The sequence below is a fragment of the Mus caroli genome, unplaced genomic scaffold (genome assembly GCF_978045245.1).
Source record: "Mus caroli unplaced genomic scaffold, Mus_caroli_1 scaffold_2, whole genome shotgun sequence".
NCBI classification, from domain to species: Eukaryota; Metazoa; Chordata; class Mammalia; order Rodentia; family Muridae; genus Mus; species Mus caroli.
The window spans coordinates 175,709,741-175,736,947 of NW_028227257.1; the positions used below are offsets into that span (position 1 = coordinate 175,709,741).

At 43.2% G+C, this 27,207-nt stretch overlaps 1 protein-coding gene across 5 annotated transcripts in view; it reads right to left on the reverse strand.

The window, feature by feature from the left end:
* Usp6nl (USP6 N-terminal like) overlaps positions 1 to 27,207 on the reverse strand; it is a 123,405-nt gene that overhangs the window by 48,743 nt on the left and 47,455 nt on the right. For 4 of the 5 annotated variants that reach the window (XM_021154013.3, XM_021154009.3, XM_029470742.2 and 1 more), the window contains 2 exons: positions 7,962 to 8,029; positions 4,426 to 4,508 (listed from right to left, as the gene is read on the reverse strand). In XM_021154013.3, coding sequence (XP_021009672.1) covers positions 4,426 to 4,508; positions 7,962 to 8,029 — 151 coding nt within the window. Of the gene's footprint in view, positions 1 to 4,425; positions 4,509 to 7,961; positions 8,030 to 27,207 lie in introns of those variants that run through there. The other variant, XM_085835212.1, reaches the window with a different exon arrangement.

Sequence of the window (27,207 nt, forward strand, 5' to 3'; positions counted from 1 at the left end):
TGAGAAAACTCAAATCCCTCTTTTCACAGATAAGAAAATAAACATTTTCATTTAGTCACTTAGCCTAACGCAGAACTGTTCTCTACAACACAACCCAGTGCATTTACATCCATTTAGCTATGCTGGGGTGTACACAGAAAAAGGACAGAGGACGAGACCACAGTTTCAGGAATAACAGAAATTCTAAGGATGGACTACAGTCTTCAGACCTCAAAGATGGATGACAACAGGAGTGGGTCCTCTCATAGCTTATACTTACAACTTCCCAAACAGAACCTGTTGTGTACATACTTATCTTTACAGACCTAGTCCTCAGGTCTCTGTGCAGGCATATGCTGAGGCTCACAGCCATCCGAGATCAGAGAACGTCAAACAGATGTGTACTAAAAGGCATGTCTGCTTATGCCGATAATCTGTATCTTTTTCTTTTCTTTTTTTCTCCTCCCCACCACCTATTTTTTTCCAAGACAAGTTATCTCTGCATAGCCCTGGATGTCCTGGAACTTTCTCTGTATACCAGAGATCTGCCTGTCTCTCCCTTCCAAGTGCTGAGATTAAATGTGTGTGCCACCACAGTGGCTCTAATAGTCTGTATCTGGTATCTAATAGTCCGTACCTCTAAATCTCCCTCGAGCAGAAAGAAGGAGAGAGCACAGTCAGAACACAAAGATGAGTATTCCTCCCGGTCAGCAAACCATGGGTCATGGGTCAAACCTTGTTTGCTGTCTGTTTTCCTAAAGAAAGCTTTACTGGAACACTGTCATTCTTACTCATTTAGATACTGGCTGGGGTCTAGCGTTGTTTTCCCCTATAGCAAGCAGGGAGGAGTCACTGTGACAAAGACACGTGGGCCACAAATGCAGAACCACTTAGTATCTGGCTCTGGCTAACAAATGACTACTATCTGCCCCTTGCTTTAGAAAAACAGACTGAGTAGGCCCATGTGGACTGCTTAGAGACAACACTCAGTTGACAAGTGTTGAGGTCTGGTCGTTTGCTATGTATTATAATGCTGAGCACTGGCCCCATGCTAAAGCCTGGTTGCCCCAGGGATGAGAGAATCTGCAGGTAGGACCCGAATGATGCTAAGTAACCTTGCCGCCCCAATAAAACTACCTACAGCCTAGCTGGGCAGGAGATGGGGGTTGGGGAGGGTACCCTGGAGAAGATGCCGAGGGTCAGTGGGTTAGGTAAGTCATGACAACATGGCTATGAGGGCTGGCCAACTGGAGTTAAGAGCAGCCTAAATAGAGCATGGCAAGTTATAATTTGGGGCTATTGATGGGGAGTAGATTCTAACAGCTTAGAGGGTAGATAATCTGCCCAGCTCTAGTGCTGATTAAGGCTTATTATAAATATAAAGGTCGTGTGTCTTTGATCTGGGAACTGAATGATAAAAGGTGGGATAGAAGCCCCCAGTAGAGATTAAATACTTTCTACAACAGACAAGCTGCTCCTTCTTATTAACGGTTGAGTAAAACAGCAGTCATCAGAAAGAAGACAAATGCTTTGGTTGGCATACTTCTCCCCTGGACTGGGCTTTCCATGTACCGCTGAGTATGAGGCTGCCATCTCCCAACAGTTAATGTGGAATCTTTTTAAAATGTCAAATAAACATTCACTTGGAAACCCACTTTGTTAAAATAGTTAAATTCAGTTAAGTTGAATATATTGATATGGTTCATTTTTGGTTTTGAATCAAATTTTATTTAAGTTTAGAGTCAACCTTGTTAAAATCTGTGTCTAAGATTGGTAAGAGTTCTGCCACCTTTCCAATCAAAATGGATAATGTTAAAAGCAAGAGCACCTTCACTCCCTGTTTCTTACAGACCTATATAGACTGACTCCACTGCCTTTTATAAATACATAAATTTAGATAAGTAGTTGAACATCTGATGCTTGGTGTTATCTGACTTCCTCTATTTTTGGTACAGTTTCCTTTTAATTCTCTCTTCTATTAAAAACTTGTGACCCAAAAACATTATTTATCATTACACAAATACCAGACATTCTTTTGTCCAGAAGACTGTGGTAGCTAGTTTTTGCTAAACATTTATCCAACCTCTGAAGCAAGCTCTACTCTTCCAGTGTGCGGCTGTAACTCTACCACAAGCTGGTTTGGCAACAGCTTTTATGCTCATTGTGAACTCTGTTATCAAATCAAGTCAATCCTATCCTGTGCTAACTTTTGTCATCCCTTTATATATCATAGCAATCTTAGTTAATATCATTGAGTATTCAGCATATCCCAGCAAGGCTATTCTGTGCTAACTTTTGTCACCCCTGTATACATCATAGTAATCTCAGTTGATATCATTGAGTATTCAGCATATCCCAGCAAGGCTGGGAGGTTGTGCATTGCCCTGCATTGACAATGAATTTAAAACCTAATCTCAATTGCAGTAGCAATCCAATCTTACACATAGCTAAGACAGAGGAAGTGCTCTTTTGATCAAGGCATGGCAGAAAGTGGTATCTCACACCAAAAACTTCATTCGAAGGTATGATAAAGTCTTATCTGCTGTGGCAAACAGTAACAGCCATCAGCAGCCAACTGGAGAAAGCTTTACTACAAGCAGTCACAGTAACAGACAGCAGCTACTAAAGCTGTGGATCTATCACACCGGAGTCCTCTTCTCTCCAGCACTGTTTTCATTTTGCTTCTGTTTCTGGACTCCAGTATAAAAAAAGGTTTTAAGACCTAGTGTGACGTACCTGCCAGTTTCATTTTGCTCTTAGTAAGTATGTTGCTAGAAGCAGCCATTTCAGTCTCCTGTGCAGGCATTTCACAGCCTGTGTTGCTCTCATTACAACAAAAGAAGGCAATAGTAGGCAGCAGTAGCAGCATGGTCTACCCTAGACCCCTGTCCTAGGAGCTGACCTGTCAGTCAACTCCAGGCAACTTGAGCGCTCCAGGCTCACCCTCTAGAACCCAGAGAAAGAGTAAATGCTTAGAACAGTGTCTGGCATGCACTGAGTATTTACGAATGATAATGACTAACTAAGACTATCAAGGTAAGTTATTGGTTGACTTTCCCCCACTACAGCCAACTAGACCTCAGCCCAAACTTGAAAAAAAAATTAAAATTAAAACAAAACTAAACAACAAACAAAATAAACTACAACTTTTTAACTGACAGAAATAAGTTTGGATCTTCGGCAAGAACTTGTCTATAAGACTTAAATTTGTTTCAACTGACAAGAAAGAAAGTTTAGTCAACTAATATACCCTTTTGGAAAGTAGGGTTTTTAATGCACTTCATACTATTTGCACTACACTATAATTCTTTAAAACACATAATTATATGGATGGAATGGTCAAAATGAACTGAGTTGTATCCCATCTTCTGAATCAAAATCAAAGACAGAATCTAGAAATCTTTTTTTCAACTTTTCTAATGTGCAGACCAAATCTGTGATCTACTGAGCTTAAGAGTCTTTATCCTTGGATTGTCATCCTTCAAAACGTGACTCAACCCAGGTCTGTACTTGACTACAATAAATGTCCATGGCTTCTCACCACAGTTGTGCCAGTTCAATGACAAGAGGAGGGAGGAGAGAAAAAGGAGGAAGAGGGACAGGAGGAGAGGGAGGTGGAAGAAAAGAAAGGAATAAAGACAAGGAAGGCAGGGAGTTGCGGACAGTGCCCGGATCCTAGGCTCTGCTGTCCTCTAGGGAAGGTCAAAGGCTCAGACAGCTCCACACAGGCACCAGCTCTACACAAAACGAGCTTCGTGAGATACTCCCGAACCTGAGTTCTTCAAAGCCTCAGCACACTTACAACATACAAGGCAACTCTGAGCCCTTCCTCTAGATGGAGTATGGACTCATGCACGCACGCACCGGAAGCCTAAAGGCTAGCAGGCTAAAGGAACACACAACTCACACAGCTCTGGGACCTAAAACCCCAGATGGACAGTAGTTTGTGTGATAGCTTTATGAGTCAAATCTCTAACTGAATTTCCAGTAGTCTACCTCACTCAAGTCTCTACAAAATATCGGATGGATCAAGTTAATCTTGAGGAGCAATGCCATGATTACGTTTACAACTATAAGAAAGATTCATTTGGCAGCTTTTTCATTGCTCAATTTTAGGTTGCACAACACTCACTTTTTAATTGCTAGTTATTTTTAAAATTCATCCATATAAAATTGAATGTTTTATAATATTTTAAAAATATAAATGTTATCCATGTGCATTTAACTATTAAATTATTAATATAACTCATTTATGCGCTGATTGTGCGCTTTCTAAAACACGAAGGCAGTACAGATTATATTCTTAATTATAGCTCGATCTTACCCACGGAACTTAAACTAGATCACTCCTGGAATCTTAGAAAAACAATCTATTAAATTTAATAACAGATAACCAAAGAAAGATTATAACTAAAAAAATGACAGCTTTCAATCTGTGTGACTTACTGTAAAAAGCCAAATCTATCGGTGACTTTGTAAACAAGATAATCAGCGTCTTCCCAGGGCTCGATCTCTGCACCTTCCCGCCCCTGAAACAGAGGTGATGAGAGGAGTTTACAATGCCGGGAACGTTCTCCCAGTGAGAAAGAGCAAACACGATTTCTGACAGTGTCATTATTGCCCCTTACCAAGAGCTGACACAGGACCTTCTTCATCAAAGGTGTCCTGAGGGAAGTCACAGGGGACAGAAAGCTACTCCACGAGAACCCGAGAACCCTTGAGTTCTACAGTGAACTCTGCAGAGCAGCCTTTCACCTAGACTTATCAGAAAAGCCGATGCAGCTCTGCCCCTCCTTTGCTTGGTTCCCCAGCTACATCAGCCCTCAATCTATTCTTGTTGCTAAAGCAAAACACTGGCTTCCAAATGGGTGTGGCAGCACATGCATTGAATTCCAGTACCTCAGGGGCAGAGGCAAGCAGAGCTCTCTGAGTTCCAGGCTTGCTAGAGCTATACAGCAAACTTCCCCACCCCTGCCCTTTTTCTCTCTCAAAACAAATAAGGTGTCGGCCAGAGAGCATTCTCAGGCTTAACACTAGTGCAAGCACTACTTGGCAATGGCCCTTGTGCTCGCTGGTCTCCGCACGTGTATAGCACGCTCTCTGCTGATCCCTGACAGTTCTCTTAAGCCCTCAACCTCTCTGTATGATTGCTTTGTCATAGGTGACCCTTAAATGCTGCCGTGCCCACACTCTAAGCACTTTTGGTACCACCTACCCATGCGTAATACTGATGAGTTTAGGATACCTAAATGCAATGTCAACCCTTCACATTTTAGACTTGTGGACACTTCCATCCAAGTGTATCTTATAATGTCTGCTCCTGTTTTCCCTCCAGTAGACTATGAATATCCTAAGGGCAAGAACTGTCAGAAGCCATTTCTGTATTACTTATTTAAAGTTCCCCTAGTCCTAACCTTGGCCAAATATATACAGATGGGTGGCTGGGTAGTGGAAAGGTGACTGCAGGGGCATCATCAGTGCTACTGGCTCCTTGTCCATTAGCTGTGCAGCTAGCTAAGTTATGGAGGCTTTTCATGGGTGATACCAACAACTAACACAGCACTGGGAACTCTGGAACGTGACTGTTTGAACACTGCCATCGTGCTTCCCTAGAGGAAGGGCACAGGCCAGATAGCTATTTGTAATTTCATGTTCCTATTATGCTTACAAAATATCAAAAAAGATGTATGACTACGTTCAGGTGCTGGAGACGTAGCCGAGACCTGCAAACAAACGTTCTGGCTTATTAAAGGAGCAATAACTACAGAGACAAATGCTGATAACAGGTTATTGGAGATTCTTTACATGAAAACCAAGAACGACTCTAATACAGAGGAAAAAGTGGGGGTGAGGAGGGAGCCTTAGGTGAGAGAGGAGAGAGGGGTAAAACTGAGAGAAGGGGAAGTCTGTAAAGGCCACAAGAGAGAGGTGTGCTGGCTTAGGATCGGGAGATGCTCTGCAGGCTACTGAGGAAGAGCCATTAGTAGTCTGAGCCAGCTGTGAGCCCTGTGAGCTTCTGACCAGTCTGGCGAGATGTGCCCATGAGTGCTGTGAGGAAGTTCCGGCCTCCAGGCCAGGCGCTCAAGGCAGGAATCGCAGAGGCAGGGATCGTGAAAGAAAGCTGCTCGCTGACAGGCTTCCTGGCTTAACAATCTATTTTTATATAGCTAGGGCTACCACCTGAGGAGTGGTACCTGTGACAGCAGGGTGGACCTTCCTGCATCACTAATAATCAAACAGACTCACAGACTAACCTATACATTTCTCAAGGAAGGCTTCTCTTCTCAGGCAACTCTGGACTGTGTCAAGCTGACCACTAAAGCTAACCAAGACAAGGGCACTCACTGAGAAACTCGTGCCTGGTGAAGGCAATCTGACTAAGAATCCACGGCTGGGGAACTCATATGCCCCGGGGTGAACCTATACCACCTCGCTGCCCTCTCTCCCCAGATGAGCAAAGCTTCCAGTTCTCATCAGAGAAGTTCTCTGTGTAGCAGACAGCTGTTAACACAGGAACTCACTATGGGTCAAAGGCAGGGAGTGGGCGTCTGAGAGTGAGCATCTACCATGAATGGGCTCTTCTCCTCCAAGGCTCATGAGCACTGTGGAAGAAGGGCCAAAAGGCTGTTAGAGTCAGAGGCCAGGGAGAACAGGATACAACAGTGACTTCTGGGTATAACCAAAACCACTGTACTCAGGAGCTCACAGCAGTGGTGGCTGCCTGCACAGCATCCATGCAGTCAGCATTTCAGCATGCAGGACAGAGTGGGTCCTAAGCCTCTACCCTGAGCCGAGGCACTACTGCCAGGTACTGACAGACTATAGCCGCGAGATAGAGAGGGGTCAGGTTCTTCTAGGGGCGTGGTCTCTAGAGAGATAAACACATCCCGCCAAGGCTGCACACACCCATGCACAAGCATGAGCAGCACAAACTGGACTGGGTGGGGAAAAAAAAGAAAGCAAGGAAAGTAAGCTACTTGAGAATAGGAAAAAGAGGTGCAAGAGTGGATGTGGGAGGAGCTAGGAGGAACAGAGTGGATGTGGGAGGAGCTAGGAGGAACAGAGTGGATGTGGGAGGAGCTAGGAGGAACAGAGTGGATGTGGGAGGAGCTAGGAGGAACAGAGTGGATGTGGGAGGAGCTAGGAGGAACAGAGTGGATGTGGGAGGAGCTAGGAGGAACAGAGCGGATGTGGGAAGAGCTAGGAGGAACAGAGGTGAATATGAACAAAATACATTGTATGCAGGTACAAGATTCTCAAAGAACAAAAATATTAGAAAATTTAAAAATAAATCTCATTGCAACATATGGGTAAAATGCTAGATAAAAATGATTTTATATGAAACATAAATACAAGAATCTGAGATTTGCCGTCAATTCACAGACCACAAATACAGTATTCATATAAGATTTTTTAGTTCTATATATTTACATATTTGAGTATTTACTAAGTAGCTGCTATGAGTCAAAAATTGTTCCAGGTATTTAGTTTAGAGGAACAAATCAAACAAAATTTAACCCCAAAAGTTTCTATTCTAGAAGAAAGAGCAGATAACAAGCAAAATATATCAAAGCCCTGAAGTAACTGGTATTCGGATGATGATAAACAGAGCAGCTGCAGATCACATTCAGAAAGGGGGATCTGAGGAGCCACGTCAAAGAGGTGGGGAGTGGAGGCTCTGCAAACCCAGGACACAAGTACTCTAGGAAGGAAGAGGCCAGTGCACAGACACTGAAGCAGAGCGGGCAAACGTGGCAGGAAGCAGCAAGGGGGGCGGGGAGGGGGGCAAGAAGGAGGGAGGGAGGGAGGGAGGGAGGGAGGGAGGGAGGGAGGGAGGGAGGGAGGGAAAAGAAAGAGTTGAACTCTATGTTCTCACAAAAACATCAAACTTCCTGTGATTTCAGCTCTCCAAAAAGCAAGCCCCTTTCTATTTATATGAATTTTTTAATAAACACACTTAAAGAGTAAATATAGATACTCACTCTGTCATATTTAGCAACAATTTCAGCTCGTTCTTGAGCAAGTTTGAGTGCTACATCCTGGTCGGAATCTGTGGAGAGATCAAATTTAGATAGGCTGTTATCCTGAGTATTATAAAGTTAGTCATAAAACTAATAGAACATAAAAGCAATATGGCCTACAACGAAAAAGTAATAAAATCAAAACAATGTTTTCGGTGCAGCTTCAGAATACTAAGTGGCCCAGCATGACAACACTATGTATAAAGTCAAAGAGTGCAAAGTTAGTGATACAGCACCGGCATCACAAATCTAAGGCCTTGGTGTGGTCGTAATTTCAGTGAGATGTGCCTCCCGTACCTACTCACGCCTCCCAAGTCCATGTCTCAGTATCTGCTCTTGATCTGCTTGTATGTAGTGGGAGACCATGGAACCTTTGGGACACAGAACCTTGACTGAGAGATGGGGTCAGGGGGGCAAAGGCAGGCCTTGATCACAGAGCCCAGCCTTGGCACGTCTCTCTGCTTGCTCGTTTAGAGCATTTGAGAGGACTCGGCAACAGGTTCCTATCACCCTGCCTTCCTAGCCAGTCCCCTGAAACCATAAGCCAAAATAAGCATGTCTTTCCTTGGCTGTGTCTGTTATGCAGTATAAGATTTGGCCACAGTGACTAGGAGAGTAATGGAGACAGCACTCAAAGGTCAACTTTGTGTTGGAATAATCTTTTTTTTTAATATAGAATAGAGCTTATTCAGGGCATGGGGAGGACAGAGAGAGACACACAAGGAGTAGGAGTAGAGGCTGGCCATGAACATGTGGGGAGAGAAGGGACAGAGGGGTGGGTAAGAGAGGAAGGGAGTAAGAAGAGCAAGAGAGCGGGATAATCTTTTTGTACACTGTGTGAAGATGTTTCTCTGTCCTTGCTCATCTGCCCAAGACACCTTCTGATTGGTTTAATAAAGAGCTAAACGGCCAATAGATAGGCAGGAAAGGATAGGTAGGGCATCCAGCAGAGATAGGAACTCTGGGACAGAATCAGAGGCAGGAGATTTGCCAGTAAGACAAGGAGGAAGAAACAGGTGCTGGGACTGAGGCAAGGTAGCAAGCCACATGGCAGAACGCAGATTTGTCTAAAAAGGTTAATTTAAATTACGAGTTAGTTGGGAACAAGTCTAAGCTTTCATAATTAATAAAAGGTCTCCGTGTCATTAATTTAGAAACTGGGCTGGGCATACAAAGGCCTTGTAGCTATACTTTGAATTAATGGTAAGCGCTTAAATTTTCACGTAAAAACAGGACATAGAGGATTTACCTGGGAAGTGGGAAGCCGGGCAATGCAGGGGGAGAGAAAGGAAGGAAGGATAAATAACACTAAGGATGCTGAAAGGGCCACATATAATAATATTTTATGTTTGCGTAAAAATAAGATATGTATAATTCGTCCTAGTTTGCTCTCTATTGCTGTGACAAAACACTCTGGACTCAAACTAGCTAGAGAGTGTGTTCTTTGTTGTTGCTGCTGCTGTTGTCTTGTCAACTTGACACAAACTACAGACAACCTAAAGAGGAAATCTCAACTGAGAAAAGCCTCCATCTGATCAGTTCACATATCTCTGCAGCAATTTCTCAATTAATGATTGATATTGGAGGGACAAGGTCCACTGTGGGCAGTGCTACCACTAGACGGGTTATATAAGAAAGCCTGAAGTAGCCACAGAGAGAACCCCAGTAAGTAGCACTCTTCCATGGTCTCTGCTTCAGCTCCTGCCCTTACCTCCCTCACTGACAGACTGTGACGTGAAAACATAAGTCAAATAACACTTTCCTCCACACGCTGGCTTTGATCTGTGTACTATCACAGGAACAGATAGGTAGGTGGATAGGTGATGGAGGAGAGGGGAGGGGAAGAAGGGGAAGGGGAGAGGGGAGGGGAGGGGAAGGGGAATAGGTAGAAGGGGAAGGGGAAGAAGGGGAGGGGGAGGAGGAGGGGGAGGGAAGGGAAGGGGAAGGGGAAGAGGAAGGGGAAGGGGAAGGGGAAGAAGGGAAAAGATACAAATCAGAGACTGTGTAGAAGGCATTAGCAATCAAGGAGAAAAAGGCAACGCTGTCCAAATGAAAAGCCTGGCCAAGGCAAACATGAGAACAGGGAATTCACAAGAACAAGGGTAGCACACCAGCACAGTGTGCTGAGGGCTGGCAGACAGCAGACACTGCAGTGGCTACTTTAGCAGGCCTTGCCACAAATTCTCACAGTACTGTTGGACAAGTACCACTCTTAACCTGGCACCAATCATAACCATCGTGCATGAGGTTTAGCAATACCAAACAGATTGCTCAATGGCACAGCTAGTGAAGAAGAGTAACGCTCAAAATCCAAACACACAGTCCTGATCGGACAGCCCACCTCTTTAACCACTGCTCCATAAAAATGACGACAGATGGGACAAACGTGCCTACTTTTCCCTGAAATCCCATTCCTAAAACAATTTAGGGACTCTTGAACCCCTCTCTTAAAGGCCTAGCATCACGGTTTAGGCATGAGCTGTCCATCAGAGATGTGCTGAGAGAGTGGCTCTAGCTGAGCACACAGTGAGAGGTGAATGGATAGTGAGGACATCAACACCCCTGGAAGACAAATGCCCTGTGAATTAGCAGGTCACTGGGCATGCTTTTGTCTCTCTCTGCTCCAACATCAACCATGATGGTCTACCTTGCCACGAGTCTACAACAGTGGAGCCAGCCAAGTAGGGACTGAGATACAAAACAGATTGAAGTTGTTTATCAGGGTATTTTCTCACAGTTATAGAACTGACTAATGCCCCCTGAAGACAGAGATTCACTAGGGAGACAGGGGTACAGAACATTAGTAAGCACTCTTTCAGTGTGAGTGTGAACAGCACCTAAACAGAATGGTCTTACAGAACAACCAGACAGACACTAGCTGTTCGTGAGATGGCTCCCCTCTGCCACTCAGCTCTGAAGGAATATGCTCACATCATTACTGATGGGGAAGAAACCCAGTGCACAGAAATTAAAATTCAAGCTGGGAAGCTGAGGACCTACTAAGCTCCTGGAATGTAGCCAGAGCTGCCAAATACTTCCTTCCAATCCAACGGACATGTTTTCCTAGGGCATCTTTTACAGTGGGCCTTCACTCCCCCTACCATTCCTAGGAAAGCAAACGGATTTCTGACATAAGAAGAAAAGGTTTTAAAAAGTAAAAGAAAGAAGAACAAGAAATAATGTGGGTGGGAACTGCAATGTCAATAATCCAAGAAATGTGGGCAAGCCGCTCTGTATGAACCTTTACTAAAGAACTCTGCCAGGGAAGGCCAACTGTCTAACAGCGATCTGGATTCTGGACTAAATTGAGACTGAATCTTGGTTTCCTGAGAGAACGACCATGCACTTTATTTAACATGATCAAAACTCCAGAAAATAAGCAAGTTTTAAAGATACCCTTATAAATGTCCTGTCCTCGTGTATCTCTCTGGAGAGAAAACTTTATTAACATTAATGATGTACTCTAGAAAGAAAGTAGATTAAAGGCCCAACCAACCTTATAAATTATAGCCAAATATACTTCTTCTAAGAGACAAAAAGGAGATACTAGTTTTTCTACTGCTAAATTTGCACACTGCATGGTAGTCACCTATAACATAGCATATCTGCTTAAAATGTGTTTCCTGTTCTCTTGTCTCAGTTGATAAGCCTTCAACATATACTAGATTGCTTATTTAAAACCTCCATTGTGAGAATAACTTACCCTAAAACTTTGATCACAACCCCCGCAAAAAACAAACAAACAAACAAAAAAAAAAACAACAAAGAAAGAAACAAAACCACCAAAAGCCACCTAGTGTCTGATCAAGTATGCAAGGTCTGAGCAAGGACTGCCCAATGCCGCCTCTGCTCCTCAGTGATACACATGCGCCAGCCGTCAGGAAATCAAAATCCAATCAGGGTTCTAGTCCACTATGTACACCATAACTTAATGCTCCACTTTCAAGAGAAATCCATTTTTAAAAAAAGCTTCTTTGGAAAAAATCGTTGCCAAAATATTACATGATTTAAGTACAATTTCACATGACTGTTAAAAGGGGGTATGTAAAGAATTCCCTGTCCTTAAAAATAGAGCATGGTGAAACTTGGGAAATTACTATTTCAAATACCCCCTTACTTTACTAATATATTAGTTTAATACTCAAGTCTATGGGAAAATATCTATAGATACAAATTTATGGAAAAAAATAACAACTACGGTATTTTTCAGAAGCATTTTAAAATTTGACATAATTTGATGTCTAAATCATTTAAATCTCCCCAAACTTTTTTTTTTTTGGTTTTTCAAGACAGGCTTTCTCTGTATAGCCCTGGCTGTCCTGGAACTCACTCTGTAGACCAGGCTGGCCTCGAACTCAGAAATCCGCCTGCCTCTGCCTCCCAAGTGCCGGGATTAAAGGCGTGCGCCACCAGCACCCGGCCCTCCCCAAACTTTTAAGAATAAGTATCTATTTGAACTAAATTCTTTAAAAACACGCATTACAACATTTCTAAATTTCCAATTCACTCCCATAACCCACTGAGAGCAGACTGCCTTTCCTTGTGAATACTTAGACAGGTATGCAGGAAGACTAGAAAAGCAGTATCAATTTTAAATAAAGCACGTTACCCTGGGCTAGATAATCAGGCTGGCCTTGCAAGGTGACAGCGGTCTCAGTCCTCATAGAACACTATCTACTCAAGGTCTCATTACTGTGAGAGCGTTAGGTGGTACCTCAGACATTCTGCAGCTTACAGAAACAAAAGACGGCGTGGCGCGGCTCTGCTTAAACTGTGAAACCAGCACAAGACAAGAAGCTTTGAGACGCAGTCTTTCTCTTTCCAAATGGAAGAAGACCTCACTGTGGATACTTGCACTGTGAATACTCAAACAAAGATGATATTTGTTGAGAGAAAAATATGTCTTTCAGGCTGAATCCCAGCTAGGAGCCACAGCAGCCTACACTCAGCATTCCACCTCACAGCAGACAGGGGCTTTATACAAGTGACCTCACATGCCACTCTCAGAGGCCAAACCAGCCACATTCTTGGGACTTCCAACAAGAGTTGCCATGGACCCAATCACAAAAGAACTCACATGATATGTATTCACTGACAGCCCAGAAACTTAGAACACCCAAGATACAAAATACAATTTGCAAAACACATGAAACTCAAGAAGAACGAAGACCAAAGTGTGGACACTTTGCCCCTTCTTAGAATTGGGAGCAAAACACCCATGGAAGGAATTACAGAGACAAAGTTTGGAGCTGAGACGAAAGGATGCACCATCTAGAGACTGCCACACCCGGGGATCCATCCCATAATCAGCCTCCAAACGCTGACACCATTGCATACACCAGCAAGATTTTGCTGAAAGGACCCAGATATAGCTGTCTCTTGTGAGACTATGCTGGGGCCTGGCAAACACAGAAGTGGATGCTCATAGTCAGCTATTGGATGGATCACAGGGCCCCCAATGGAGAAGCTAGAGAAAATACCCATGGAGCTAAAGGGAACTGCAACCCTATAGGTGGAACAACAATATGAACTAACCAGTACCCCGGAGCTCTTGACTCTAGCTGCATATCAATCAGAAGATGGCCTAGTCGTCCATCATTGGGAAGAGAGGCCCCTTGGTATTACAAACCTTATATCCCCCAGTACAGGGGAACGCCAGGGCCAAGAAGTAGGAGTGAGTGGGTAGGGGAGTGGTGGGGGGGGGACATGGGGGACTTTTGGGTTAGCATTTGAAATGTAAATGAAGAAAATACTTAATAAAATAAATTAATTTTAAAAAACAAAAAACAAATTTTAAAAATTAAAAAAAAAAGAGTTGTCATGGAGCACACAAGCACACACACAAATTAAATCTAAGAGAAATACTTTTCAAGTCTATTTTATGTTTTAGCATAAATTTTAATTTTTTAATTAATTTTTTAATTAATTAAAATGCCAGGTCTTTTTTTTTTTTTTTTTTTTTTTTGGTTTTTCGAGACAGGGTTTCCCTGTGTAGTCCTGGCTGTCCTGGCACTCACTTTGTAGACCAGGCTGGCCTCGAACTCAGAAATCCGCCTGCCTCTGCCTCCCAAGTGCTGGGATTAAAGGCGTGCGCCACCACGCCCGGCAAAATGCCAGGTCTTGATTCACACTATAAACCCATGGTAAGGCAGTGACCGGGCACTTTAGAAGGAGAAGTTTATTATACTTGCTGGGGAGAAGGGAAGCATGTCCACCGTGGCCGCCCCAGCGTGACGGCCAGAGGGCGATGCGTAAGCGCTGCTTCTCCTCTTCCATGATGTGGGTGCGTTCTCAGGCTACCCAGCTGGACCTGGATAAACCACTGAGTCATCTTGCTAGTCCACATTTCAAAAATTTTAATAAACCATATACTTGGAATAAAAACGTTATTCTTTTATCTGCTTTTCCTTATTATTATCTCTTATTTAAATAGGCAAGAACCTATAATTTGGAAAGCATTTTGAATAAATCACCAGCCCTGTTACCTTTTGTGTGTCTAGAAACAGTAAATCACTGAACTGGCCAGCCAAGTTTCTGCTGCACTGGGGGCAGGGATAATATCTAACAACAGAAGCTCTGAGAAGCACAGGAGGGAAATGGGGAAGAGGTCAGATCGCACCCTAAGGAAGGAATCAGACTGCGGCCACACTTCTCATCAGCTACAAGATAACGAGACACACTTTTCAAAGTCCTAAGAAAAACTGTCACAAACTTGGAATTTTATGCCACAAATGAGAAAAAATAAATATGCTTTTAGATATTAAAAAGTAACAAGCTGAGATACATTGAAGAATGTTTTCCCACCAAACTACTGTGATGTTCACAGCCTGTGATGGTTTGTCTATTCTTGGACCAGGGAGTGGCACCGTCTGGGGGTGTGGCCTTGATGGAATAGGTGTGACCTGATGGAGTAGGTGTATCACTGTGGATGTGGGCTTAAGTCTCTCACCCCAGTTGCCTGGAAGTCAGTCTTCCGCTAGCAGCCTTTGGATGAAGATGTAGAACTCTCAGCTCTGTTTGCGCCATGCCTGCCTGGTTACTGCCATGCTCCACCTTGATGATAATGGACTGAACCTCTGAACCTGTAAGCCAGCCCCAATTAAATGTTGTTTTTTTAAAAGACTTGCCTTAGTCATGGTGTCTGTTCACAGCAGTAAAACCCTAACTAAGACACAGCCTAATCCTATGTCCTGTGAAGTCAGCACATAGCGCCAAGGGTCACACTTGTGATTGGCAGGGATCATGAGGAGAGACATCAGAAATGGATAGGTGGGCCCAATTCCATCACAAAAATCCTGAATAGTAGAAGAACAACCAGCCAGAGTGGTTGGAAGCAAGAGGCTAGAGAACAGCCACAAAGACAGAGCTGAAAGGACACATATTCTCCTTTGGTGACTCCAGAAGGAGGCAACCTTACTGACCCAGCTAATGTATTTCAGGCTTCTCACTTCTAGAACTGTAAGAGAATAAATCTGCATTTTTTTAAAAAGTCATGTGGCAATTTTTTCTTGCTTCAACAACATAAATATAGAAGAATTCAAAGTTTGCTACGTCTATATGCTTCTCTGACCAGCAATTTGAGAATACACTACAGAAAGACAACACAAAATAACAAAAGGCACTGGCAGCCTCTCGTTTTTAATATATAGTCAAACTATATATTAAACAATAGTCAAGACTTAACTTCCTCTTCCACGAAGCCCTGAACTTTGGCCCTAGTCTCAGGCTCTCTGGCCTAGTTGTAGGAAGAATCATGCAAACTCAGTTTGGTGCAAATCTCTCACCCACATAGCTGATCATCCTGGCCTGCCTTCAGCAAGAATCCTGTTATATTTGTCTCCTGGTCATTTTCTAGACACTGACATAGCCCCACCCCCGTGGCTCATTAGTATAAATCCTCATTATATTTAGAATTGAGCTTGATCTAAATTCTCTTGGCCATAGCGATAATCTTGGCACTAATTTTAATAGCCCTAAATAAACTATTGCTTATTTTTAAAAACAAGTATAGAATAATTTTCTTTCTACAGAGTCAAAACAGAAGGAAACACAGGATCCAAGAAATCACAAGAGGCAAAGGACATTTCCCCGTGTCAAATACACAGCTGCCCAGAGAGCAGCCCCTCTGCATTGGGATGGGGACTACAAGATGCTCTCAGCGCTCATCCCATCCAAGTAATCTCAAGGGCACCGACCATCCGTGCGATGTTGTCACAAGAGAGTGGCAGACTGCTAGAACCCTCCAAACAGGTAAACAGTACAAAAGCTACAGCCCGTATATGAAGTAAGATACAAAGGGAGCATGGCGTGAACCTTAATGGTACACGAGAAGACTAACTCATGTGGCCTTGACACCCACAAAATTAGGATATTTCCTCTACATACTTTACCATAGTATCTAAGACGCCATTATTGTGATTACACAAAACTGTATTGCCTATTAATATTCAGAATACATTTTCAGCATCCAAAATAAACCTTGACATGCACACATACAAAACTCACTACAAACTGAAGTCTCCTTTGTACAAGCAATTTAAATTAACTAAAATTTCTCATAGTATACAAAAATATGCATGTTTTATACACATACATATCTTATTATTATTTTATATGTGTGTGTTTGTGTAAACAAATACATGTCCACAGAGGCCAAATATGATGTCAGGTCCCCGAGAGCTGGAGTTGCTTGTGGGTGCTATGGGTCTTCTGGAAGAGCAGTGAGAGATCTTCAGTGCTGAGTCAAACCCAGTACCTCGTACATTTTTATGTTCTCTTTTCTGTACAAATAAACCATAGGCATCCTTTAAAAGACGCTGCCCTTGGCTCTCTCTACCCGCCAGTACGAGGTGGTGCTAGTGTGTCTCTACAAGCCTGCAGGCGGAAGGACCTATGTATGGGCTTAGTGGCTGGCAGGAAGAGGCAGAGGCAGTGAGCTGAGGTTCATTTTGTCTACTAACGTCCATGCTGCACACTGCGCCACCATGGTGGCTAAGCTGCCAACATGGAAGATGGGGAGGTAGGACTGCGTTGTTTACATGCTAAGACTTTAGTGTAGTCACCCAGTGTTCAAAATGTCAACACGTATTTTGCCAGCTGGAATGCTCAAGTAGAACAGACTACATTCAAAGTACAACTGTAAAGAAATCAAGACAAAAAGGACCCCTGGGATCACCAACTGCCTGGTGGCTCAGTGCTGCCTGGGCTGGCTCACTCTGAAACAGCATCCAGGTCTACCTCCAGCAAGGGCACCAGCAGGAGTCCTATAAGAAGCTCTGGGCCAGGGTCCTCCTGTGCCAACCTCCACGCCCCCCACATACACCCTCCCACTCCCATTAGATCACTCGCCAGTGCAGTCCCACCTCCTCCATGTCTGGACTGTCAGCTACACATTACACAAATGTCTCCAAGAACTGTGCAGCCTCAGGAGACACTCTTCTTCCTTCTTCCTCAGCTCATACGTTAGTTAGTCTTTAAAAGTCGCTTGCTTGGCTTTCCACCCTCTCTCTTATGCTCACTTTGGAACAACAACAAAAGATCCTAATCAAAGTTGGAATTATAAAAATCGGACAAGTAACCATGGGAGAGGTAAGAAAGCCAGGGAAGACTGGATATCTGAAAGGTCCCGTGCCATAAACCCTAGTCCTCCAAAGCAATCAGGCGTCCTCGCCAAACAGCTCCATGTTTCCGTACAGATTCCACATCCCCCTAGGTTAATATGCAATAGCTCATACAATAAAAACATACCAAAGAAATAAGCCTAAGTGCTTTAATATTATCTTTTAATTATCAGTAAATGTGTTACCACTGTATTCAAAATCATTTCTTAAAGTCCTAAAAAACAAATGCTGACAAGGACTCACATTATAAGAGAAAATCTTTTTCTCCCACTCAAAATAAATCAAAACTTCAACTATGGGCTACTCTACTTTGCATTGCCTGATAACTTAAAGATAACTGGCTGGTGCTTTTGACCTCCAGATTTCTATATTTGGTAACTACAGAATTTTACTGGCATTCGCTTACATGTCTCTTCTACTAACTACTATGTCCATGAAGGAAAGGCAGCTGGCCTCCCTCCATGCTGGACTCTGAAATCTATCATGTCTCAGATAGATTTTTCCACTACCAAATGTGTATTTCTGCTTTTTCTTACATATTTACTCAATATGAAAATTCTGCTTGTAGCTGACACTTACATTTTTATTGTATCTAAAGTTTAGACACATCTGTTTCTTTAAAGTATACTTCTGGTTATTCACACGCCCTTCACAAGGTAAGCAGCACACCTGGGAAAGACAGGTGCCTGCGCCTGTGCGCTGATTTATGCTCCACCTACTTCCTCCATGCCTCCTCTCCTGGCTTGCTCCCACACAGGACTTCTCAGTCTCACTTTCTCTATCACGAGGCTAGGCGATCTCCAGAGTTCCCATCATCCTTCAGGTCCAGCTGAAAGTCTTCAGCTAGGGCGACACGTGGAACCTTCCCCCACACTGCCCTCTCTCCACCATCCAGGGAAAAGGATGTTTAAAGAGGAGGGGCTAAATCATCAGAGCAAGGCTGGCTGCCTTCTCCTTACCTCTGTCTCTAAGCACCTGCTCTCTATGGTCTGCCCTCCTCCCTTGCTAAGGTACCTGCCCCATAGGAAGGCTTGGAGTGCCTGGTGTTTAGTCACCCAGTGGGTAATTTCATCTAAGAGAAGTCAAAGGAAGGAGCCTTTTGCAAACCCAATGCCATGTCTTCAATCAACCAATGGAGGATGTCCTCTGCCTTACTTATTATGACAAAACTGAATCACAACTGACTCCAGAAGCCTTAAAATCAGACTAGTAACTCCCCCACTTCATACAGTGACTCACAGAGAAAAAGGAAACAGTGATGTAATAATATTTAAACACCATTCTTCCTGATTGAAACATAAGGCGTTTATGATACCTACACCCAAGACAAGGGGTGAATCACTTTACTCCCTTTGCCTCGCCTACTGCTGCTGACAAATTATACCTTAACTGCTTTTCCAGCAGGACAACAGTCTAATAGATGGTGCAAGAATAGTCTGCAACAACGCCTTCTTTGTGGCTGTTGCGCAGCTGTTTACTGAGATATTACTACCAGAAGGATGCTGTGGTAGGTAGGCATTTAGCACACATGAGCTCACTCCCCACAACAGCCGCTCTAGGAGGCTTATGATGAGGTCTACCTTTCACACGAGGAGCCTGATGTGGCCAGATTAAACAATTCAGGTCATACTGGAATTAAGCTACAGTGCAGGACTGAAATCCAGGCTGTCCGCTTCAATGTCATGTTTGTAAGCATCTCACATTTGCTCATGTATGCCACGCAATCTTATTACAGATACTCCAATAATACTTTCCTTAGAAACAAATCTGAAACTCAATCTTCCTGCCTCGGTTCCCGAATGCTAGGGTGACAGAAATGTCCTCTCCTGCCTAGCCTTCTCACCTATCAGTCTTTACAGTTGTATTCTAGATCCCAGTAGCCTTCTAATCTCACCAAAGTGTCAGTCATTTATGCCAAAAGGGGATTACTGGTGTTTTAAAGACAGCAAGAACAATTTACAAATATTATTCTTTGGGACAGCAACTATATGCCTTTCTAATTTTTTTTAAAGTTATAGGTTTAAGGATAAACACAAAAGATAACAAAAAGTTGCAAAACTGACCTAATGTACAAAGTAACCATTCCTAAACTGCTATGCTCTTGACTGACAGTGAATTAACTACCTTTACAATTAATTTCCACAATTACAGGAAGATACTCCACTAACTCCTCCCTACAGCTAGGACATTCAGAAAACAAACATGTATGGGATCGTCAACCCAATGATCCTCTAAGGGTTAACAAAGAGTAAGGCAGCTGGGGTAGGGTTTGTTTGCAGGGCGTGGCTGGTGCTGTGTGAGCCAAGGCTCACAATCTAGCCTTGCTGGTCTAAGTCATGACTACAGGCCGGGCTACAGCTAGAGACACAAGGATCGTGAGGTGATTCGCAGGCTGCTTACTCCAATAGGAAGTCATTTCAGATGGCTCAGAAAACTTACTTCCAACCAAATATTGTATTTTTCTATTCTTTTAAAAATGGTATGTAAAAGCCAAACCACACCAAAACTGAAACAAACTGCCTAGTGCCAGCTAACTATGAAGAGAGAACTGTACTGCCATGCTTTGAAGTGTATAAGTATTGGTCCCTTGTTCAAACTGGAGTGCAGCGGTGAGTTTGGCCTATACCACTTTGGCTCCTGGTGAATCGCACACACGAACCCACCCAGGAGCTATCTGAATTCAAGAATGGAAGACACACACACACACACACACACACACACACACACCAGGCATTTTAAAATGCCTTGGCTACCTCAAAGGCTGGGTGTTCCTAATCCTTCTCCTGCTACCCCAGGCCCAACCAGAGAAGTGGCCAGTGGCCACCCACCCGAATTCTCACATGGCTGGCGGGCTTTCTCTCCTGCAGCTCCTCCATCCCATCCTTCTCCTCTGAATCATGGCATTTCTCATCTCCCTTCTTCCTGGTTCCTAGTCTGCGCAAATCTAAAGGTCCTGCTCCATCTCCCTTTGCTCAGCCATTAGCCACTGGCATCTTTATTGATCAAACAAAAACCAATTGAGGAGAGAGAGCTTCAGATTTAGACATGAAGACTCCTGATTAAATCAAAGCATCAAACCAATCCCCAACACTAGAGCATAAGAGTGGATCGAAGGTGCCCTAGAGAATGGAAAGATGACTCAGCAGTTGAGGGCACTGTCTGCTCAGTCAGGGGACCAGGCTTCTGCTTCCAGCACCCACTCACTCACAACTGTCTAACTCCAATTTCCAGGAAGTCCAATGCCTTCTTCTGGCCTCAGGGGCATGGCAAACACGTTTGCACTTGCATATGTGCAATCAAAACATACATAAACACAGAATAAAAATAAACTCTAAAGTCCCCTAAACTCAAGAATGGTATCTCAAAATTCTCACAACACATAGCAGTTTTAAATTCAATTCACTCAATAATTCTAAACAACATTATACATAAGCATTTCAATATGTACATGTGTGTTTATTATGCAACGGTATTACTTACATTCCATTGCTACTATTATGCTAATGAAGTTGTTGAGTTTGGTGGCTTGTATACTAAGTTAGATCTCCTTCACATTACAAGGACCAAAAGTGATATACAAATGTGCTGGTCACTCATCAGGAGACCAGATAAAGTAGGTTAGCAATGAAAGGCCAGCCTCACAAATATCAGCTAGCATTAATTATTCTGTATAGTCTAATCTCCTCACATCAGAAGCATGAAGTAGGTATCATTACTGGTCATTAAACAGACAGGAACATTATTAGATTAATTAACCTGCAGAGATCTTACAGCTAGCTTTTAAGCTGCAGAGTAACACTGAGACCAAAGAAATGAGGCTGCAAGCTTTTCTAAGCCTGTCACATGCTCTATGAATAAGCAAAATGAGAAGCAATCAAACCATGGTTTGTCAAGAAAACTTGTCAGCATTAGCTCAACATTAAATAAGGGCAAGAGCCAAGGAAATACACTTGCGTCCAGGAGACAGAGGAGGGTAAACAAAGCTGCAGAGCGAGCAAGGCCTGGTGAAGAGCAGCTTCTCCGGTCAGCTCCCACGTCAGCTGGGCCTCCCTCACTAGCTGTCAGATGACACAGCTCCACCGTGCTCAGGCCACAGCCCCACATGCTCCAGCAGAAACTCTCAACTCTCAACTCAAATGAGAAAGTGAGACTTGGAGGTGAAGTTACCTGTCTTACACTATGTTAGTGTGGCGCCCCAAGCTCAACATGTGTATCACGGCACACACCACAGAAGGTAGAGACATGAGAACACATCCCAGTAAATAAAGGATATGCCACCACAAAAACAGTGCCCAGGAACCAGGAACCAGGAAGTGGACTGGTGGATTTCCACAGTCTCAAAGCAACATGCTCTGGTTGTGTTTCTACAAGCAACTCTCCTCCCCGCGTAAGAGAGGACGCTGTGGTGATTCCTCAGCATGCGGACTCGCTACACTCTAAGGTGCATGGTGCTGAAGTGGTTTCCCTTCACGGGAATCATTATAAAGTGCTAACGTGTTTTAAGGATACAAAGTGGACTCTTGTGGAAGCTGCTTATTATAAACAAGTGTGCAAGTTTCTCCAAGAGTTCAACGGAAATAGCTTGGCATTACTGCATGTACCACTAAGGACAATAAAGCTTTATTTTTAAAAAATATCTTACTAGCTTCCAACTGCAAGTTGATGGGCAGGAAAAAGCAAGCGCCCACAAAGGGCTTTTGTACCCAATATCCTGTCTCTAATTTATACTCCAGTTAACAGAAGTCAGTTCTACAGTAATTTTGTTCAATTCTTTCCAATCTCTTTTATATATTTATATAGCACATACACTCTTTGGAGCAAAAAATTAATTCTAAAGATCAAACTTTAAAGGCAGTATTTTAACATATCCACCACTGGCAGATTATGGTATGTGAATATTGCACAAAGACTTTAGTGTTTCCTGACAAAGACAGTTTCCTAAAGCAAACTCATGTCATCCACAAAGCTTGAGGGCAGGGCAGGGCATGAGCTGACTGACTGTCTCCCTGCCTCAGTGAAGGCACAGCTGCTTCACACAGCATCTGCTTAAACCCAACTTTGGTATCACTTTGAATATCAGTATGAATAATTTAAAAGTAGAGCAGGAGCAGAGTTGCGGCTCAGTTGGTAAAGTGATTGTCCTCCAAGCATGAAACCCACATAAAAAAGGCAGCTGCGCCAGGCGTGTGCTTGTAGTCATCCCAGCTCACCCCAGCGCTAGAACAGGGGTAGCAGGCAGATCGATCCTCGGTCCTAAGTTCCAGTGAGACTGTCTCAAAAAACAAGGTGGATGGCTCCTGAAATATACTCTCAAGGCTAACCCATAGCTTCCACATGCACAGGTATGAACATGCACACTCTCATACATATGTATCCCCTTACACAAACACATAAGTAAAACTAGAGTTGGCATGGACAAACTCTTAACTTACATATAAGTAGTTCACAACTTCCTGTAAGAAGCCTGAACTGTTGTACAGTGTACATAATACTATATCTTCAATGTAACAAGTCCTTATTTTGGCATTTTAAGACTTTTTTTTTTTTTAATTTTATTTGTTTGAGACAGGGTTTCTCTGTGTAGCCCTGGCTGTCCTGGAACTCACTAGGTAGACCAGGCTGGCCTTGAACTCAGAAATCTGCCTGCCTCTGCCTCCCAAGTTATGGAATTAAAGGCGTGTGCCACCACTGTCCATCTTAAGACTTTTTAAAACTACATTTATTTACATGCCTGTGCCCACTTACCACACTGAGACAGAGGAATTTTTGTTGGGCACCAGCAAGATGGGAATAAAGTTGCCAGGACTTTAATCCTGAGACAATTTTTGAAAAATAACTTTTACAATAGCTACAATTTATCTAGTTGTACGATTATTCAATGCATTTATGCCACCCTTGTGCTTGGGCCATGAGTGAGAGGAATCCTGCCCACAGTGGCCAGAGGAGGCAGAGCCACACCAGTAGGGAAGGACAGAGCCCTGGACTCCTGAGGACGATGCCTGGAAAGAATGGGCAAGAGAAATGGCTCCAGCCGTGGGGGTAGGCGGTCGCTCTGCGTGGCATTTCCTGGCCTTAAACTCACTCCTCAGTTGAACAGCTTCCCTCATTCTCTACTTGTTGGTTTTCCTCAATTCTGCCACTTCCCTTCCTTCTGCTGACTCTACAGAGATGAGGTCTCTGGTGCTCATCACATCCTTGATATCTGAAGATTTTATATTTATCAATTCCAGCTGTGCAGCAACTCCTAAAGGTAGTATGTATCAATGGGTATTTTCCTGAGACACTGTGACTAGAAAACCCAATCACTGACCTAGCAAGTCAGCCTCATCCCTAGCTATGCTAGTCCCTGCCAATGTAGCTTTGTTTTTCTTGACTATCACGGGACAGAAAGCTGTGGAGATGGCAGTGGGGGTGGGGATGGGGGTGAGGATTACCAACAAAAACTAAACAAAACAAAAAATGCATTAGCCTCAGTAATTAAAAAAAAGTAGAAACATTTATTTCATGTGTATGAATGTCTTGCTTACATGTATGTCCATGCTCCATGCTCCGCATGCCTGAGGACATCAAGAGATCCCCTGAAAACTCAAGTTAGAGACAGTTACACACTGCTGTGTGCATGCTGTGAACCAAACCCAAGTCCACAGAAAGAATGAACGCTCCGAGCTGTCTCCCCAGCCACTCTGAGTAATTTGATTTAATAAGGCAATATAGCATAAGCTCTCTAGATTCAATCTATACAAGTCATAAATCATCGATCTCCCCAGAATTTTGCTTCAAAATTTTTATATGAAATCAAATTTCTCCAGCACCTACAATAAGTCATCAACATAACAAAATGACAACACAAACAGTGCTGACTCTGAGGGTACAGGGAGCTGCTAACGCATGCGCACAACAGTCTCCTGAGCAAAGCAATGACCGTGCGCGCGACCCTAGCCCCGACCCTAGGGGCACTGTGAAGCCTCCAGCCATGGGTTACAAAGCATGGCTTTAGAAATACAAAGAGTTTAGAAGTGCAGGGCTGGAGACAGCCGTGGCTCAGGCAGTAAGGTGCTTGGCTTGCTATACATGCAGAAGTTGGGGACAACAGACTCTTCTCTGGGCCAGGAGAAGCCCTGGAGCTTATTTGGCCATTCTAGCCAAATCAGCAATCCCCATGTTCAGTGGGACACTTGGCTCACTGTCTCAAGAAAAAGAAAAAAAAAAAAAGGAGAAACAAACAGCAACAGGACTACTTTCAAAACATACAATACAATCATGTGGGGCAAAACTTAATTGAAAAGGAGCTTATTTAAAATTGGAACAAAACTTCAGCGTGAACACTCTTTGCCATTTCAACATTATGAACATCAGCCAGTGACGTTTCTCACAGGCCATGCCTGAAGTCTGGCCCACTTGCTCCTGAAATCAGAAGTTCACAACGTCTGCACATGGCAAGTACACAGGAATGCCAACAGAAACTGAAGTTCTTTCCTTTAAACGCTATCAAGCACTATAAATCTTTTGGAAAGTGTGGTTATCTTCTACTACAACATGCTGTAGAAGGGCTTTCCTGTGGAATTCTGTATGGAATGCATGAATATCAGCAAACATTTGCTAACTTCAGCTCTTCTGAAGTCTAAGGCATGAGTTTTACAACAGTCTGACTGGCTCATTTACCAAACCATTTCTACTTCAGAAAACTAATCTCCAATTTTTTTACTCCATTTTTTACTTAGCTTTTGTCCAGTTCAACAAAACTCTCAGTAACTTCCCTGCTGCAAACTGATATCAGCCTGGGAAAGGCACAGCTTAAAAACAGATGTCAGGTGAGTGAGCCGTTACTGTCCAGTGTGCACCAGGTAGTGTTTGAAGCATGCTATAACACTCTATGCGTATTTCCAAGCATTCTGTCTCATATTAACTAACCCTCTACTGTAGTCACAATTATTATTAAGTTACACATGAGGGAAAGAACACACTCTCAAGTTTCCATGTCTCACACAGCAGGTGACATAGCAAGATCAGAACACAGACAGTTGGAATCCACTCATTAAGCTACAACTACCTATTAATTATAAAATAATAATCTTGCCCAGCTCATAAAATTCCTGTGAAGCTCACATGTAGTCAGAGTCGTGGAAGCATCTGAAAGTTTAAGTACTCTGTAAACACAAGGTACTTACTACCAAAGTCTTAAGGCCATGACTGCCTGATGACATTGACTATGGCCTCATCTAAGGAAGCAAAAGGGTTTTGTTGTTTCAGTTTGGTTTTGGTCTGGTTTGTTGTTGTTTTAAGTTTAAAGGACTAGTCTGTAAAGCTCAACTCGACATGAATGATGTCCCTAGAAGATCTATCTCTCAAGCTCACAGGTCAGCCCATTCCAGCTTGGAATGTTCCAGCTATTAGTTGAAATGTCTTCCTTTCAGTCCAAAACTAAATTAGGCTTTTTCACATGGCAGCCCTATAAGTACAAACCTCTGACAGTTTGTCCTCACACTGTTCAACACATAGCATTCAGTTCAGTTCTCCTTCACTCCCCAAGTTCCATGGGATACCCAGGAGGAGGCTCACGTGAGATCAGTACTGAGCCTTTCCTGCATCTACAAGCATCACCTTGCTCTCCAGTTCTTGGTTGGCAGGGTCATTATTATATACATTAGCACTGACGCAATTAAAATCTTCTCCATCTCACTACAGAACCTGATATGGAATATTTTTTAATTAAAGCTTTTCCATTATGGTCCATGATTCTACCCTGTAAAGATCTGTGTAAATCTAAATTTCATATTCATACTTTATCTCTATCAAGTGTGTGTGAAAAATAGAAAAAAATGTTTCATTAGTTCATGTTTATTATGCCTGAAAAATCCCCTAATAAACATTTTCTTTTAATAAAGGAATAATAAGGCCTTCTAACAACATTTTTAACTTTGTTAAAAGGTATTTATTATTTATTATGTGGATATGAGTCTGGAGGACAGGGTACACTGTGCCACCGTCTGTGTGTAGACGTCAGAAGATAATTGGTTCTCTCCTACCACGTAAGGTCTGGGGAGCAAACCTAGGCTGTCAGGCCTGGCCACATTTGGCTCACCCTCACTGAGTTACTTTTGCAGCCTACCAGCTTTGGGTCTCTCACCAGGCCTTGAAATTACAAACCTTCTAAGCCACAGGGGTCAGCTTCTCTCCACCTCCCAGAGCTGGCATTGTAAGTACCATCACTCAGGCTTTTGTGTGGGTTCTGAGGATTAAGCTCCAGCCCTGAGCTACCTCCCTAGCCCTTCTTGTTCCATTGCTTAATGGCCATAAACTTTCTTCCACCTTCAATAACATCCATTAAATGCAAAACTCAGCTCCCAAAGCCACTTTATTTTGTATATGTTCCTTTATTGTTCCTTCTCACAAAAATAAGCACTGACTGCAGATTCTCTTCTGATTCTTCTAGCTATGAGTGCACCCAGCCAACACTGACTCTTAACATGATGCTAATGTGCTTTCCTAAGGATACGCACTGGCACTACTGGCACTTTTCCTCCCTTGTAAATACAGATCATTGCCATTGCCATCCTTTTACCTACTAATAAGTAACTCGGCAGATG